Source organism: Lactuca serriola, chromosome 6 (assembly GCF_051521515.1).
Source record: "Lactuca serriola cultivar US96UC23 chromosome 6, Lser_US96UC23_V15, whole genome shotgun sequence".
NCBI classification, from domain to species: domain Eukaryota; kingdom Viridiplantae; phylum Streptophyta; class Magnoliopsida; order Asterales; family Asteraceae; genus Lactuca; species Lactuca serriola.
The window spans coordinates 9,615,208-9,632,495 of record NC_136413.1 but is presented as its reverse complement, the minus strand read 5'-3'; the positions used below and the strand labels follow the sequence as shown (position 1 = coordinate 9,632,495).

Sequence of the window (17,288 nt, the reverse complement as noted above, 5' to 3'; positions counted from 1 at the left end):
TCCATATTGATTTGATTTGGATCGAACTAAATTGCGATTTTATCGACAAAAGTTAACAAAATTAATGTAACGGGGTTACCCGCTCCCGGAACCGGAAGAACTGCCGAGAGCAGTTTCGGTTCCGGTTCTAACTTTCTAGGAACCGCCGGTTCCGGTTCCGGTTCTCGTCAAATGAGGCGGATACCCGCCTATACTCATCCCTAATGTTATTGGAGTAGAATGTAATTACAAATAAATGTAATGAACAAATTAATATAGCATCTACAATTATATTATGTCATAAAACATCATTCAATATCCGCATTAATCAACGCGTTTTCTTTTTCTTGTCCTTATCTTTAATAGAGATCATCGATATTCATAGCTTTCGAAGACGACCAAAAATTTGAAGTGAAAATTATGATCTTGTTCTTACAAAAGCGATTCTTTTATATACATGTAGCATCTTATGATGGACTAATTTGATTTATAACTTTAACAGTACATATCCGTCTGAAACATATGATAAAACTGAAAGTAATTTAAATGAAACGAGTTAGATGTCATGTGACTAAAAAAATATTCAAAACTTTGATTCACCGTCTTCCTGTATGGTCCTCTGTACCCAAGCCAGATCCAATAGCCACGTCACTACGAAGACCTCGTTTTGCGCGCCAAATAAGCAGAAAATACTACTTGAAAAACACTTAAAAAAGATACTAATGGCTCCCTCTTCTGAAATTAAACCTTATTTTATTCCACATCTTAAGGTTTTAACACCTTTCTCAGGTATTTTACACACAATCTTGTTTTCTCTCTCCACTTCTTCTCTTTTGGCTTCAAGCTAATTTAAAAAGAGCCTGTCAGATTTTGATACTACTCGCTACCTCACTCTATCTTCAACACAACCAACCCAACAAATTGGTAACCCGAACCCCTCTTTCTAGTGGTGTTCATAGCTCAAAATCAGGTAGTTTCTTTTTTCGCTTTTAGCTCAGAATTCGTGTCATTATTGTTGTTTGTTTTTCTTTGTGAGGATACTGAGATCTGGGGTTTTGTGGGTTCATAGTAATTTGTTTGAATCTACAGCATTGGTTTGTATAAACCGTATGTAAGTATAAGATTCTTGTTATTCACTTTCTTGTTTTTATACAGATTACTAAGAAAAAGACTTGCTTTTTTTTTTTTTTTTTTTTTTTTTTTTTTTTTTTTTAATTATGACTCAATTGAGATCTGATTGCTCTTGGCCTTTGTTGAAATTCTTGAATTGGGTACCCTTTTCCTCTTTATTTTATCTTTTTTACAGGTGTTAAAACTCGCATTATTGTTGATTTAAAACTGAAACTGATGCTTTTTCTGTTCATGTATAGTCAGTTGTAATGTGGGGTTCACATGAATTTCCTTAAATCTCAGGCATCATTTCATGAGGATTCTCTAAGTTTTTCCTGTTCATTTTGGATTTGATATGCAAGTTATAGTGTCATTTAGAATGATCGTAGTTTTGTATTATTGGGTAATATCAGAATTCCTTTAATTTTGCTCAAATCTGACGAATCTTCTTGTCAAATCATATATTATCCAAGAATCTTGAAATTATTTGCTTTTGATTCTTGGTTTTTAATTTACAAATGATCAAAATCTCCTTCTTCTACAAGATCTTAAGCTTTTTGTCAGATTTCTATAAATATATTTGAATCTGAAAAATTCCCAATCTTTTCTGAGAATTTTGAATGCCTTTCTGCTTTTGTTTTTTAATGTTAATATCCAGATCCTCAAAACCCTTTTTGATCTTCACCTACAAGTATAGAGATCCGTACTTATGACGTCTAGGTCAAAGATTCTTCGTTTTTTTGTGGGTTTTACATAAATTCCTTTTAATACGTTCAAATTTAAAAGAATCACTCAGTTTTATCCAAGAATCTTGAAACTTTGTTGCAAATGATTAAAGTGAGTGTCCTTTTTTTTTTGTATGGATTATGAATAACTTTTGTTAGGTTTTACTTTCTGTAGCTTTGTCTTATAAACAGATCATCTCACTATTCTTTTTCTTCTCTTTATCTTTTGATTCATGCGGTGAACAGTCATATAGTGTCATGTGCCTTTACCTTCATTTTAGGGTCCCTTTACTTTAACTTTCAGCCATTACAGTTCCCACTTCTTTAGATCTTAAAATATTATATATTATATTATATTATATTACATTATTACATATATTATATTGTTTATTAGTTTAAAGTTCATGGATCTGTCCTTAAAAGTTCGATTAGCATAGTACATCGTATGAAAAAAGTAACAACTCTTTTCTTATAAAGAAATCTAGATTTTACACAAAAAGACACAAGATTTTTGTTGTTTTCGCTTCTTGAATTTGAATTATTTTCATGTTTATCAGGTTAAATTGGATTCACCATTCTTGAATTTCTGGCAAGAATATGAATCTTAAGCTCGGTGTAGACGTGGCAGGGGCCCACAACCTTCTTCCAAAAGATGGTCAAGGTTCATCCAGTGCTTTCGTTGAGCTCTATTTCGATGGTCAAAAATACAGAACAACAGTCAAAGAGAAAGACCTCGACCCGGTTTGGAATGAAAGCTTCTACTTCAATATTTCCGACCCATCAATCCTCTCAAATCTCACACTCGATGCTTTCGTCTACAACAATGTCAAAGATACCCATTCAAGATCCTTCTTAGGTAAAGTCTCCATAACTGGAACTTCGTTTGTTCCATATTCAGACGCTGTCGTCTTACATTACCCTTTAGAGAAACGTGGAATCTTTTCTCGTGTAAGAGGAGAACTCGGGCTTAAAGTTTATATAACCGATGACCCATCAATCAAAACTTCCGACCCGATTGTTAACATGGCCCAAAACACTAAATCAGTTCATGAACCCGTGAAAAATAGTGAGAAGCGGCACACTTTTCATCATCTTCCTCATGAGACTCAAACTCAAGCTCCAGCCAACACTGGTGTCCCACCGGCCCCACCACCTGCAATGAGATACGGGTATGAACAAATAAAGCCCAACCCGCCACCTCAGCCTCCAAAACTCGTTCGTATGTACTCAGAATCTTCTTCTCAACCCGTGGATTATGCTCTAAAAGAAACCAGCCCGTATCTGGGTGGCGGGCGGGTCGTTGGCGGGCGGGTTATTCGAACCGATAAAGCTTCGTCTACTTACGATCTTGTTGAAAAGATGCATTTCTTGTTTGTCCGGGTCGTGAAAGCCCGTGATCTACCTTCCATGGATATAACCGGAAGTCTCGACCCATATGTCGAGGTCAAAATCGGAAACTATAAAGGTGTCACACGTCACATCGAAAAAAACCAAAACCCAATGTGGAACATTGTTTTTGCGTTTTCTAGAGAGAGAATGCAAGCTTCGGTTCTTGAAGTTGTGGTCAAAGATAAAGATTTGGTCAAAGACGATTTTGTCGGGTTTGTAAGGTTTGATCTAAACGAAGTCCCGTTGCGGGTCCCACCCGATAGCCCTTTGGCCCCACAATGGTACCGGCTCGAGGACAAAAAGGGAGACCGGATAAAAAGCGAGCTCATGTTAGCGGTCTGGATCGGGACCCAAGCTGATGAAGCGTTTCCAGACGCGTGGCACTCGGATGCAGCTACACCGGTTGATAGTTCCGGTGCAGCCTCGACCCTGATCCGGTCAAAGGTCTACCAAGCACCACGGCTATGGTATGTCCGGGTCAATGTGGTTGAAGCCCAGGACCTGGTTCCCACCGATAAGTCCCGGTTCCCGGACACTTATGTGAAAGCCCACATCGGGAACCAGGTCATGAAGACTAAAACGGTCCAAGCCCGTTCACTTAACCCGTTATGGAATGAAGATTTACTCTTTGTTGCAGCCGAGCCTTTTGAGGACCATTTGATTTTGACCGTGGAGGACCGAGTCGGGCCCGGAAAAGATGAGATTCTCGGGCGGGTCATCATCCCGTTGGCCATGGTTGAAAAACGGGCCGATGACCGGATTATCCATTCGAGATGGTTTAACCTCGAAAAGCCCGTTGCGGTTGATGTTGACCAGTTGAAAAAAGATAAATTTTCCATGAGGATTCATCTTAGGATTTGTTTAGATGGAGGTTACCATGTACTCGACGAGTCGACTCACTATAGTAGTGACCTTCGACCCACCGCAAAGCAACTTTGGAAGCCCACAATTGGGGTTTTGGAACTCGGGATTTTGAACGCGGTCGGGCTCCACCCGATGAAAACCCGAGATGGGCGCGGGACATCCGATACTTACTGTGTAGCAAAATACGGGCATAAATGGGTCAGGACCCGAACCATAGTCGACAATTTATGCCCGAAGTACAACGAACAATACACATGGGAAGTTTTCGATACTGCAACCGTTTTAACTGTCGGTGTATTCGACAACAGTCAGTTAGGTGACAAAGGGTCAAACAGTAAGGATTTGAGAATTGGGAAAGTCCGGATCCGGATCTCGACTCTCGAAGCGGGTCGGGTTTACACCCATTCGTATCCGTTACTTGTTTTAAACCCGAATGGGGTGAAAAAAATGGGGGAAGTCCATTTAGCGATTCGGTTTTCTTGCACGAATTTTGTTAACATGTTGTATACGTATACGCGCCCATTGTTGCCCAAAATGCATTATGTACGGCCTTTCAGTGTGATGCAACTTGACATGTTGCGTCACCAGGCCGTACTGATAGTGGCGGCTCGGTTGGGTCGAGCCGAGCCGCCACTCAGGAAAGAGGTGGTGGAGTACATGTCAGATGTAGACTCCCACCTCTGGAGTATGCGGCGGAGCAAAGCGAATTTTTTCCGGTTGATGACGATTTTCGCGCCGCTTTTTGCGGTTTCAAAGTGGTTCGGGGATATTTGTATGTGGAGGAATCCGATCACTACTGTTCTTGTTCATGTCCTGTTCATCATGCTGGTTTGCTTCCCGGAGCTGATTTTACCCACGGTGTTTCTTTACATGTTTCTGATCGGAATCTGGAACTTCAGGTATCGGCCTAGGTATCCGCCACATATGAATACAAAGATTTCACAGGCTGAAGGGGTCCACCCTGATGAGTTGGATGAGGAGTTTGATACTTTTCCGACTAGCCGGAATCCTGATTTGGTGAGGATGAGGTATGATAGGTTAAGAAGTGTGGCCGGAAGGATACAGACGGTGGTCGGGGACATTGCGACACAAGGTGAAAGGATGCAGTCGCTTTTGAGCTGGAGGGACCCACGGGCTACTGCTATTTTTGTGACTTTTTGTTTGGTGGCGGCGGTTGTGTTGTATGTGACACCGTTTCAGGCGATTGCAGCTTTGATCGGGGTGTATATGATGAGGCATCCTAGGTTTCGTCATCGTTTGCCATCTGTGCCTGTTAACTTCTTCCGAAGGTTGCCAGCTAGGACGGATAGTATGCTTTGACAAGGAATGATGTTGGTTGCTAAGCCAAGTGATTGACAAATAAGGTGTGTTGTAACTTGTGTTGTTTAGGTTGTACTCTGGAAACTTTGGACTCATTTTGATTGTTTAATAAATCCTTGTATGTTGCTAGAATGATTGTTTTTAATTATTCAAACTTTCTAACTTACGATATCAATATCAATAATATCCATTCGTTAAGTTGATTATTGTCTCAAAGATTAAAGAAGGGATAATGCATTATGCGCTTAGCTGCTGATTCCCATAAGGAAGGCTTCTTCGACTATACCCCGTTTGATTAATCTTTTAACGAAAATGCGATTGTGTTTAGAAGGATCCACCGGAGGCAAAGGTCTAATAACCAAATGACTAGATTGAATGATCAATTACAAATACACAAACACACATATAACAAAAATAGAGTTTCGAATACCACTCTTTATTAATCAAATTTCAACCGTTAAAACTCAAACACGCTAGCATATTTATAATCAAACTAAAACCCCAATACGATTCTTAATTATGATTGAAATCATATAAATATAAATAGGAGATAATATAAATCTAAATATTTTATCTAGGAGATATTTTTTCTAATAAAGATATCTTAAAATAAGATAACCATAATAAAATTAGATCCTTGATTTGTCTTTCAAGTACCCTCCATCATCTGCCTCTCTTCATCTCTTCATCTCTGATACCTCATCCACAACTTCCAAAGGGCAAACAATTTTTAGACTGTAAAACGAATAAATATGAACCAAACATGATAACATGCACGATCATAGATTCCACCGAACTTTGGAGATATATATGATTTTCAAAAATCGATTCTTCTTTAACAACTTCACCTTTATCATTGGTGTCATGGTTATGTATCATACACATAGTCGGTGTTACAAAATGGAATGCTCTCATCTTCACCTTTATCATCGGTGTCATGGTTAAAACTCGCGTACCTAATGGTCTCTTGATACCATAAGGTATTGAGATAGATAGTACCATAATAGTGTATGTGGACCCTAATGGTCTCCCGATGCCATGTAAGGAATATTATTCCTTCATCACTCATGGGTGATTTGCGATTTTTTTACACATTAGATATACAAAGAAGACTTTTAGAATACAACAACATAGGAAAGAAAGTAATATAAAGAGATTATGAAGATTTGTCATGATCAAGAATATCCTCTAATACATTCTCAACAATATTATAATAATACATTGATATCAAATACATATAAATTATTATCAAATGTCCAAATACCGATACATTTCAAGTTCATCGATGTGCCTCACATGAATCGTGCAAAACAAATTTTAGAAATTACCTATGGTATCATATATTATTAAATGCTCATACACCGATACATTTCATTTATTATTATTATTATTATTTTTAAACGATAAATCTAAACTACTCCGTGAATCCACCTATGTCAACGACGAGATTTTTTATATTCATTGATTTGTGTATGTTACATGAATTGTGCAACACGAATGGTAGAAATTACTTAAGATCTCCATTCTCCACAATGCAAAGTTTATAGGATTTTAATGAGGAGCGGGAAAGATGGAGGGAGGTTAATCTCATTGTTAGTGGTAACATGGAGTGTGTTGAATGGAATAGTCTTACGATTACTAGTTGTATTGCACGGTGGGTTCAATTTTTTCATTAGATAATCCATAAATTTAAGTAACCAAAAATTAAGTTTAGATAATTAAATAATAATTAGATTATTTTTTCACTTAAATGTACTATATTATTTAAGTTATTGTGTTTTATAGGTCTCGAATTATTTAGATTATTGTGTTGTACTGTATGTATTATAATTGCCTAATAAATAAAGTCAAATGATGAGAACTAATGCTAATGTGTCAGTTCATCAAATTCATTCAAATTTTAAACTTATAGATAAAGTTGTATAAAGAGTGGAATTTGACTTTTCAAATCATTAAATCTTTTTTTAGAGTTCAATGAATGTAAGATGACCTTAGAATGCTAACGTGTCAATTCTTGGTCGATACAGACATCAAACTCAGATTGATCCTTGAGTCGGGCTGTTGATGCTAATTATATTATAACAAACGTGATTTTTTGTAATTGTTAGATGTATGTAACAACCCAATACAAAATACAATAAACGATTGGGATTAGTTTGACGTTTTTTTTTTTGCCTTAATTAATTAATGTACATATTAGATCGTGCCTCCAAGTATTTTAAACAAACTAATCATGCATTGAAGCTCTACGTGCACTCATGTTGTTTGACAATGATGATATGCTTCTGTGAAGCCAAGCAAGCAACATTTCTCCTACTAGAAAAGCTCGGGAAGAACTCCAAATCCAAATCAGTGCCATTCTTGCTAGCTTATCAAAAATGGCGACTTTGTTGTCTAAGCGGAGATCAAAAGTACCTAAAAAGGTTGAATCCAGAAGAGGGTGTTTCCGATCGTGTGTGACAATGTTCGTGTATCCTCTTCCCGCAGCTCTCTTTTTCATGATCCTGATGTTGGTGTGGTCTTCCTCCACCACGTATATTTCAGGCAGGATCGTTCATGTGTGTGTCTCTTCTCGTAAGCTGAGCAACCTCTACTGTCTCTCAGCCACCACACAACCGAACGCGGAATTCCATCTTCCATTCACAAATTCCACTTCTCAAGAATTTCTTGAGAAAGAGATTCCTGTTCTTGAAGAAAAACTTGAAAAGGACAGTGGTTTCTCGATTCCTGTCTCGGAAGACATTTCTGTTAACCGAAACCTCCAAGGTGATTCAAATGACGTTGTTCAAAACCCGACTCCTTTACTTGAGAAAAGAGTCACGAATGATGAGGTTGAGGTCATGAGTGACCTCAAAGACGATACCAAAGAAGTTCCCGATGTTGCTGTTGACAACCCGCCTTCTATACTGGAGAAAGAAGTCAGGAGTGATGTGGCTGAGGTGATGCACGACCTTAAAGGCGATTCTAAGGAAGTTTCTCATGATGTAAATCTTGAAAACCCTAATCCTCTGAATGATACGATTGAAGAGATCAAGAAAGCGAGGAAAGAAGTGGAAGAGCAGCTACGAGTCCATAGGTCATGGATCACGAATCAAAATCAAAATCAGAATCCAAACCAGTGTGAAGGTCGGGGAATCTATGTCTATGAATTGCCACCAAAGTTCAACAAGGAGTTGGCAACTGATTGTCACAACATGGTTCCTTGGGTAGACATGTGTAAGTATTTTAGCAACAACGCATTGGGAGAGCCCATACCAGAACTCGGGAACCGTTGGTTCCGGACTCATCAGTACTCGTTGGAATTGATATTCCATTCCCGAGTTCTAAACCATCCATGCCGTGTTTACGACGAAAACCAAGCAAAACTCTTCTACGTTCCGTACTATGGTGGATTAGACATCTTGAGATGGCATTTCAAGAATGTATCTAGCGAAATTAAGGATTCTTTGTCTTTGGAACTTTTAAATTGGCTAGAAATGCAAAAGCCCTGGGATAAGAACCTAGGCAAAGATCATTTCTTTGTTTTGGGAAAAATTTCTTGGGATTTCAGGAGGAAGGAGCATACGAAATGGGGGACAAGATTTCTCGAGCTTGAAGAAATGCAAAACCCAATAAAGCTCATGATTGAACGACAACCATGGGAGATTAATGACATTGGAATCCCTCACCCAACTCACTTCCACCCACAGTCCGATGCCGACATCCGTTCATGGCAACGTACCATCATCTCATCAAACCGGCGAAGCCTTGTCAGCTTCGCTGGCGCCGCCCGTCCCGGCGCCCTGGACAACATTAGGTCTATACTGATAGACCAATGTACATCAACAACCGAAGAACATTGTAAGTTCTTCGATTGTAAGTCAGGGCTCTGCGACGAGCCCAAATCACTGATAGGGTTATTCACAGAGTCTGAATTTTGTCTTCAGCCTCCGGGAGATAGCCCGACTAGAAAATCAGTGTTTGACTCATTGGTGTCTGGATGTATTCCGGTAGTTTTCGACCCGTTTACGGCATACTATCAGTATCCATGGCATTTGCCTGAGGATCATGAGAAGTATTCAGTATTTGTGGATCAAGAAGAGGTAAGGGAGATGAAGGTGAATGTAGTGGAAAGATTGATGAAAGTGACATTGAAGGAGAGGGATGATATGAGAAGATATATAGTCTATGAATTGATGCCAAGATTAGTATATGGAGACCCAAATGCAAAATTTGAATTGTTTCAAGATGCATTCTCCATTACAATAAATAACCTAATCGAAAGGGTTAAAGGTTTGAATTTGGAATAAGTTTCCTATAAAAGCTAAACCCAAGGTGAAGGTTAAATATCATTCAAAGAGGAGAAAACTGAATTTTTGACTATATTAATTTTGTTTTTTGTTTGTTTATTGATGTATTTTTTTAATGATTCATCAGGTTACAAATGTAATATTCATTAGTTGATTTGTTTATATGTTACAGATTTTTGTATTGTAATGATTTTATCCCTGCATGTTTACAAATTAAAAAACAAGTTATCAGAAAACATTTCTAACAAAATGGCTACTTTAATTATAATATGGATGGCATTTTAAATATCTAATTTTCGAGTTAATAACATAAAAAAAAAAAACAAAAACTCAACCTCTTTTTTTGAAGAATAAAAAAACCCTTTTGAAAATTCGAAATGTTTCAAGATGCATCCTCCATTGGAATCAACAATTTAGGTTGTGTTTGACGCGCTATCTGAAAATCTAGCTAGTAGCTAAAAATTAGCCGATAACTAATAAACTAGCTGATAGTTAAAAAGCTAGATGCTAGCTAATAAGCTAGCCGATAAAAAAATGTTAAGTAAAACCTAACTGAAAGATATAAAATTACATAAAATGACATTTTCAAAAATAGTTTTTCTATGATTAATTAAGGGTATATTTGAGAAGTTTGTAAAAACACTACTTCAAGTAGCTTTTTGGCTTACCAAACACGACAATCCAAAAAAGTTCGAAAAATAAACTAGCTTTTCAGCTAGTTGTGATGTCCGATAGGAGTGTGCAAAAAAACCGCAAAACCGAGCCGAACCGGCCAATTCGAAACCGAAAAAATCGAAACCGAAAATAACCGGTAACGAAAAAAAAACCGAAACCGAAAAAACCAAATATCAACGGGTCGGTTTTTAGTTTTCATATTTACTAATGAATAATTATATTTTTCATTAGTATTGTTTTGATTGATCTACGATTCCAATAACCTAAACAAAAATCCATATCAACAACTCCAATTTTGTAATTCTAAATTCATTTAATTTTCTTGTTATTTTTATTATTATATTTATTATACAAATTATAATATATGATATTTAAACTTCATTACATTTTTTAAACTTCATTATGTTTTTTGTAAATTCTTTGACTTACTAATTTTAAGAAAGAGATAACTAAAATGGAGTTTGTAGTTTCAATTGAATTTAATTTTTTATATTTTACGGGGTACCCATGAACCGAACCGTGGTTACCTGCTTTCATACGGTTCGGTTTGGTTCGTTTTTTTTTTCAATACGGTTCGGTTTCGGTTAGTGTGCATAAGGTACCCGTCCCGTGGTTACGGTTCACAATTTTATTACTATCCGAACCGAACCGTCTCGTGAACACCCCTAATGTCCGAAACAGAGCCTTAATTGAAAGGGTAAGAAATATGAATTGGAATAAGTGTCCTATAAAACCTAAACCCAAGGTGAAGGTATAACCTCATTTAAAGAGGAGAAAGATGAAACCAAACTATTATGTTTTTTATTTGTTCGTTAATGTATTTTTAATTATTTATAAGGCTGCAAATGTTATATTCATATTAGACAACATTTTATATAACGAGTTTAAGATTTTTTTGCAATGTAATGAGTTTATTCTACTATGAAATTAAATTTATTTGACTCTTATCCTCTATGTTAATAAAACAGTACCATTGTGTCCATGTAGCAACTTCTTAGCCCCTCCATGTAAAATTTTCCCGTCTAAAAGTTTCAATAAGAAGTACTGAATATACCCCAAACCATTTCATCGAGATTTTGGTTTTGAAACTGATGATTAGAACAAATATGATGCTAATGTATTCCACAAATAACGCTCAACATTCTAAACTGAAGCCGATAAATCAGTAACTTCAACGAACAAATTTGTGTATATTGTCTCTGCCATTGTGTCCACCGTCTCTTTTTCTATGCTCTGTCTCTCCCCTTTTGCCCTAATTCTTTGGAATTTCCAAATATAAAGCCGATATATATCAGTAATATTTTGTATCTATTTCCATTTCCCTCATTCTTTGTATCTATTTTTCAAGAAACCCATTAAACCCTAGATCTAAATAATGTCGATGCCACTCCTGTCTTTCTCTCTCCATCTGTAACGCCCCGTTCCTGGTACGTAATTATTTTGATTAAATGTTCTTTTGGGAAGAGCTACTCGGCGAGTTGTAGCCCTAACTCGCCGAGTAGATGTCGAGTGGATGCGGGCTTTAAGTGATCTACTCGGCGAGTCCACGCCTGGACTCGGCGAGTAGGCCAATCAGGAGGAGACCCTAATCCTTAGGGTTTGCACCCTATTTAAATGTCCTTACAGCCCCATCTCAGTCCCCATCACCCTCAGAGCATTCCTTATCGAAAACCCTAGCCTCCATTGATAAGTTTGAGTGATTGTTGCCTTGTGAAGGGACTTTTGGTGCACCTTGGAGCAAGTGGAAGAAGGGAGAAGTTGAAGAGATCAAGGAGGGGGACTTAGATCCAGAACACATTCATTTGTGGTCATCCATTCTGGTAATAAAGTTTCCATCTTGGTTATTGATCTATTAGATCTTGTTTGTCCCTAAATTGTTGCTTTTAAGCCCTAAAACCCCAAATCCTTGAAGAGAAACCTTATGGTCGGGTTATACTTCAGATCTGGACTCTCATTACCTTCTTGAAGTGTTATGTTTCAGTCATATTGGTGATTAAGGTCCCTCTTGAGCTTAGAACCCCATTAAGAGCTTAGTTTGGACATTTGAAGCCCCTAAAGCTATGCATTGTCACACCCCCAAACCAAGGATGGCAGAAACGTCCGGGGGTGGAGGACTTCATGTACAGTATCACAACAACGAGTATAATAGTGCTCAAAGTAAATACAACCATCATAAATATAATTGAAAAAGTTACACCAAAGTATATGTTTACATGTTTCAAAATCAATTACATTATGATGACAAAAGTAAATTGTTGACGGTTTAACGTCCCATCCTCAAGGCGCTGAAGTTTTTCCTGTTTCACTGATTTCCTGAGAATACAAGTAGTTTTGAAAAAGTGTCAACAATTAAGTTGGTGAGTTCATAAGAGTTTTGTTTGAAGTAGAAACCATTTTCCTTGTAAAATCGATAGAGTTTGATTTCCAGAAAATCCAATATTTTCTTAGTTAAGTGTGAACAGAATATTCCTATATGATGCGTTAATGAACCCTAGAATGACCCGTAGATTTCCCTTGTAATCGTCCAGCGTATATAAGTTATATAAGATTTAAGTTAGATAAAACGTTGAATATAGTGGGTCTGCCCTAGGTCCACAACCCAACGAGGAACAGGAGATGAGGCGGGCACCACCAATTCTAAGCCAATCAAGAATAAATTCTTATATGACTCAAGCATATACGCTCAGCGATTATAGTTGAAGTCTAATAATTCTAGATGAAATATAGTTTTAATATCATAACAACTATTTTATGTGAACCTGGTACTTTGGAATGTACCCCATTTATATGAAAACCCGGTACTTTGGAATGTACCCCCTTATATGAAAACCCGGTACTTTGGAATGTACCCCCTTTATATGAAAACCCGGTACTTTGGAATGTACCCCCTTATATGAAAACCCGGTACTTTGGAATGTACCCCCCTTATATGAAAACCCGGTACTTTGGAATGTACCCCATTCGTGTGAAAACCTTTTATAATGTAAATGATCATAAACTACACCTATTATAGTTTATCAAAATGTTTGAAATGTATATGCAACCTAACTATACTAATTATAGTTTAGTATGTTTATTTGTGGTGTACAAGAACCCTTTCTATGTAAGTCAAAAGTGTAGTACAATATAGCTATGTTTATCTTGCTTTGTTTTGTACTAATGGTTATGATGGAGGATTCTCATAAATTCAGTAAGTAATTCCTATTATATAACTATACCACTACAAGAAATACATGTAATATATGAAGTCATCAAAGATTTAACACTTTGCTCAACATGTTACAAAGTGTTTTGAAAGTTAGAAACTGTTAACTAACTCTTAACGTTTTTGCACTATTTTAGAAAAATCATAGAAAAATCATACGAAGTCGAAAACTAGATCCGTAAATTCTGAGAGTTCCTAAATTGTGTCTAATTTACTCATAATTTTTATCATGATTTTTGGAAGCCTTTAACTTGTATTAAAATGCTCATATTCACAGACTGGTCCGGACTTGTGTTTGAAAAGATAGGCTGTTTTGTAATAATCACCATAAATTGTAGAAAAATCGTGTAGAGATGTGCAAGTAGTCATTTTAAAGCTAAGAAGTGGAACTACTTGCACCTAACACAGTTTTGAAAACTAAAATGTTTTAGTTGTCCAAAACAGTCTGTGAATGGAGTTGAACTTTTCTGATGAAGGCTGTTAGAAAAGTTTAGTTATGTTTTTGGTGTTTTAACTTGTATTCCCCCCCTAAAAACTTGAGAAAACATGAAAATGTAGGGGTATGAACTCACCTTAAGTGATTTCAGTAGATGATTGTTGAAGAATGGAAGTGTTTAACTCAAGAACACTTGGAGATGCCTTGAAGATATTCGAGAATCAAGAGTGGAAGAACACTTGATGATCAGCCTTGGGATCTCGAATTAGAGAGAAAAGTTCGAGTTGGATCTTTGGTGAAATGAGAGTAATTGAAAGAAAATGAGGAGAGAGGTTAAGTGACCAGCCCTAAAAACATGGGGATGGCTTGTGAGAGGGGTAAAAGTACAAGGAAGTGACAAGGTATGGTGGGGAGGAGTGTGGGTTAGGCATGGAGTGGGTATGGGGTTGCTTGTGTCATAAAATAAGGTAAAGTCAACACTCTACCTTTGTACTTCACCTACTCTCTTTTGGATAAGGTTTTATCCTTAAAACGTGATTATTCATTACGTAAGGGGTCTTATATGTTAAAATAAAGTTTTGGGTGAAAATTTCATGTTAAAACAATTAAAAACGGGCCTACAACGCAACATTAGTCGAAAACCGGGAGAAAAGAGGCTTCCCAGCGAGACCTCTCGGTCCTGGCCGAGGTTCGGTCCTCCTGAGGCTGGGTTCGGTCCCTAATGCTGCTAGGCGTGAAGCGAAGGGGGCGAGGAAGCGAGAGGCGAGGGCTCGGTGTTCTCAGAAGCGAAGGCTCGGTCTTCAGAAGAGAAAGTGATCAGACCCGAAATGTGCCGAAGGTTCGGGTTCGGGTGTGTAGGCGAGGTTCGGGCCCGAGAGGACCTTTCGGGTTCGGTTTAGCAGCCTTCGGCTCAGAAGGGTTCGGTTCCTAAGAGGACTTTCGGGTCCTAAGAGGGGTTTCGGCTCCTTAAGTCCGTTTTTCGCGTAGACTTCCGTTTTTGGGCTGTTTTCGCCAAATTCGAGGGTCGGGATGCCCCGAGTGACTATAGAAAGTTGAGAGAGACTTTGAGAGAGATTTGAGAGAGATTCCACATACTTAGAGAGATTTGGGAGAGATTTGACATTCTTGGAGAGATTTCTCATACAAAGAGATATTTGGGAGAGATTTCACATACTTAGAGAGATTTGACATTCTTGGAGAGATTTCTCATACAAAGGGATATTTGGGAGAGATTTCACATACTTAGAGAGATTTGGGAGAGATTTGACATTCTTGGAAAGATTTCTCATACAAAGAGATATTTGGGAGAGATTTCACATACTTAGAGAGATTTGGGAGAGATTCTCGATAAGAAGAGATAGGGTGAAAACGATTGAGAGCGGTTTCGTGTGTGTCGAATGTGAGTGTCCGGCTTCGCAATGCAAGGTCCGTAAACCCCGTTAAGCCTTGTTTAAGGATCTTGCATACTCCCGATGAGTATGCAACATTGTTTTATCGGTTTGGCTCGCCACGTACCACGGTTTTAGGTTAAGGAGATCTAGATTTACGCACTTTTCGATTTATGATCTCTCGTTAGAATAGTGAGTTGTCTAGTAAATACATAAAGTAAGCCCTCCTACACAAGGGTTAGTTGAGTTGACCGGTTTGACTTGTTGACTTTAGTTGACTTTGACTTGACCAAAATTTGACGGTTGTCACATGCATGCACGTAAAGTTTGCAACTTTACGTGATAAGCATGCCCTAGAAGCCTAGATCTGTGGTTTGGAGCCGCTACATGGCTCAAATCAGGTCTGTATAGAAAAAGGACTAAATGAACTCGGCGAGTAGAACGATGGACTCGGCGAGTCCTATGAAGTTAGCCGTGGACTCGGCGAGTTGGATGAGCAACTCGACGAGTCCGATGAAGATTGCCTTAGACTCGATGAGTTGTTCTTCAACTCGGCGAGTTAGATGAACTCGGACTTAGTATGTATGCGTCGAGGAAGAACGCGTCGAGTGTTCGCTAAGCTCGACGAGTAGAAACGGGTGTAGAACTAGAATAGATGGAAGGGACTCGGCGAGTTGGTGAGCCAACTCGGCGAGTCCGGTCAACCAGGAAGTTGAATTTGACCAGGATGTTGACTTTGAACGGGGGTAAAATAGTCATTTTACCCTAAGATTAGTTATCAGTATCTGACTTAGTGATTTTGGAAATTTTAGCCGAGGAGCTCCGGTTCAGCAGTCAGGCGCTCAGCAAGCAGACTTTCAGCAGCTATTTCGAGGTGAGTTACCTTCCAGTAGCGGTGGGTCAAAGGCCACAATGCCGGCCCACCAGTAGGAGACGTATGATAGATGATTGTCTCTGTGATATCATCTAGGTTTGCTACTACCTGATATGTTAAATGCTAGCATGATATGTTATATGTGACAGTAGTAGAGTTTGGTTGTTAGGACCGGAGGGTAGTCAGACACCCCAGATATGTCTGACAGTATGTGATGTTATGTTTATACGCTAGTATGATCTGTTATATGAGTTAGAGGTAGTAGGAAGGGAGCGGTCCCCGAGTTCGGTTGTTAGGACCAAAGGGTAGTTCAGACACCCCAGATATGTCTGATAATATGTTATGTTATGATATGTGATAATAGTAGTAGTAGTAGTAGGGGGTGAAATAGTCCCCGAGGTTCGGTCGTTAGGACCGAAGGGTAGTCAGCACCCCAGAATGGCTTGACATGGGTAGTCACCACCCCAGAATGGCTTGACATGGGTAGACGGCACAACGGCCACACGGGTAGACGGCACCCCAGAATGGCCGCACGGGTAGTCGGCACCCCAGAATGGCCGTACTGGGTAGTCAGGCACCCCAGAATGGCCATACTGGGTAGTCAGGCACCCCAGAATAGCCTGGCATTATGTATGATATGTGTTGTATGGTATGTGGTACGATGGGGGAACTCACTAAACTTTGTGCTTACGATTTTCAGTTGTTGTTTCAGGTACCTCTTCAGTTAGGGGAAAGGAGCCGGCGCGGTAGCGGCATATCACACACACTCTTGTTTCCGCAGTTATGAGTTTATTCTGGGATTGACGCTTTGATATTTTGGTTGTTGACATGTTGTGGATTTCAAATTTGGTTTCCGATGTGAAATGGTTTAATTAAACAATGTTTTTAATTATTAATGTTTTCTAAGTGATGTTTTAAAAACGAAATTTTTGGGTCGTTACAAGTTGGTATCAGAGCCCTGGTTTGAGGGATTCGGACACACCTTCAGGGGTGTCTGAACTCAAATCGAGGGATTAAAAGATTTTCCAAAAAGA

At 38.5% G+C, this 17,288-nt stretch overlaps 2 protein-coding genes across 3 annotated transcripts; both read left to right on the top strand.

Moving 5' to 3' along the window:
* The first annotated feature begins 731 nt into the window (after positions 1–731).
* LOC145056693 (C2 calcium/lipid-binding plant phosphoribosyltransferase family protein) lies at positions 732–5,519 on the top strand. 2 transcript variants are annotated; one of them, XM_079004403.1, is made up of 2 exons: positions 732–949; positions 2,372–5,519. In XM_079004403.1, the coding sequence occupies exon 2, from the start codon at positions 2,412–2,414 to the stop codon at positions 5,385–5,387; it is 2,976 nt and encodes a 991-aa protein (XP_078860529.1). In that variant the 5' UTR covers positions 732–949; positions 2,372–2,411; the 3' UTR covers positions 5,388–5,519. The 2 variants fall into 2 exon arrangements, with proteins under 2 accessions (XP_078860529.1, XP_078860530.1); XM_079004404.1 differs by lacking the exon at positions 732–949 and adding an exon at positions 1,068–1,090.
* A 2,192-nt stretch (positions 5,520–7,711) lies between these two features.
* Positions 7,712–9,863, top strand: RHS8 (root hair specific 8). The gene has a single exon (XM_079007201.1). The coding sequence runs from the start codon at positions 7,766–7,768 to the stop codon at positions 9,674–9,676; it is 1,911 nt and encodes a 636-aa protein (XP_078863327.1). The 5' UTR covers positions 7,712–7,765; the 3' UTR covers positions 9,677–9,863.
* The last annotated feature ends 7,425 nt before the right edge of the window (positions 9,864–17,288 follow it).

Bases quoted from the DNA above. Each gene is read 5' to 3' on its own strand.
- LOC145056693 (XM_079004403.1), top strand. From the start codon at position 2,412: ATGAATCTTAAGCTCGGTGTAGACGTGGCAGGGGCCCACAACCTTCTT.
- RHS8 (XM_079007201.1), top strand. From the start codon at position 7,766: ATGGCGACTTTGTTGTCTAAGCGGAGATCAAAAGTACCTAAAAAGGTT.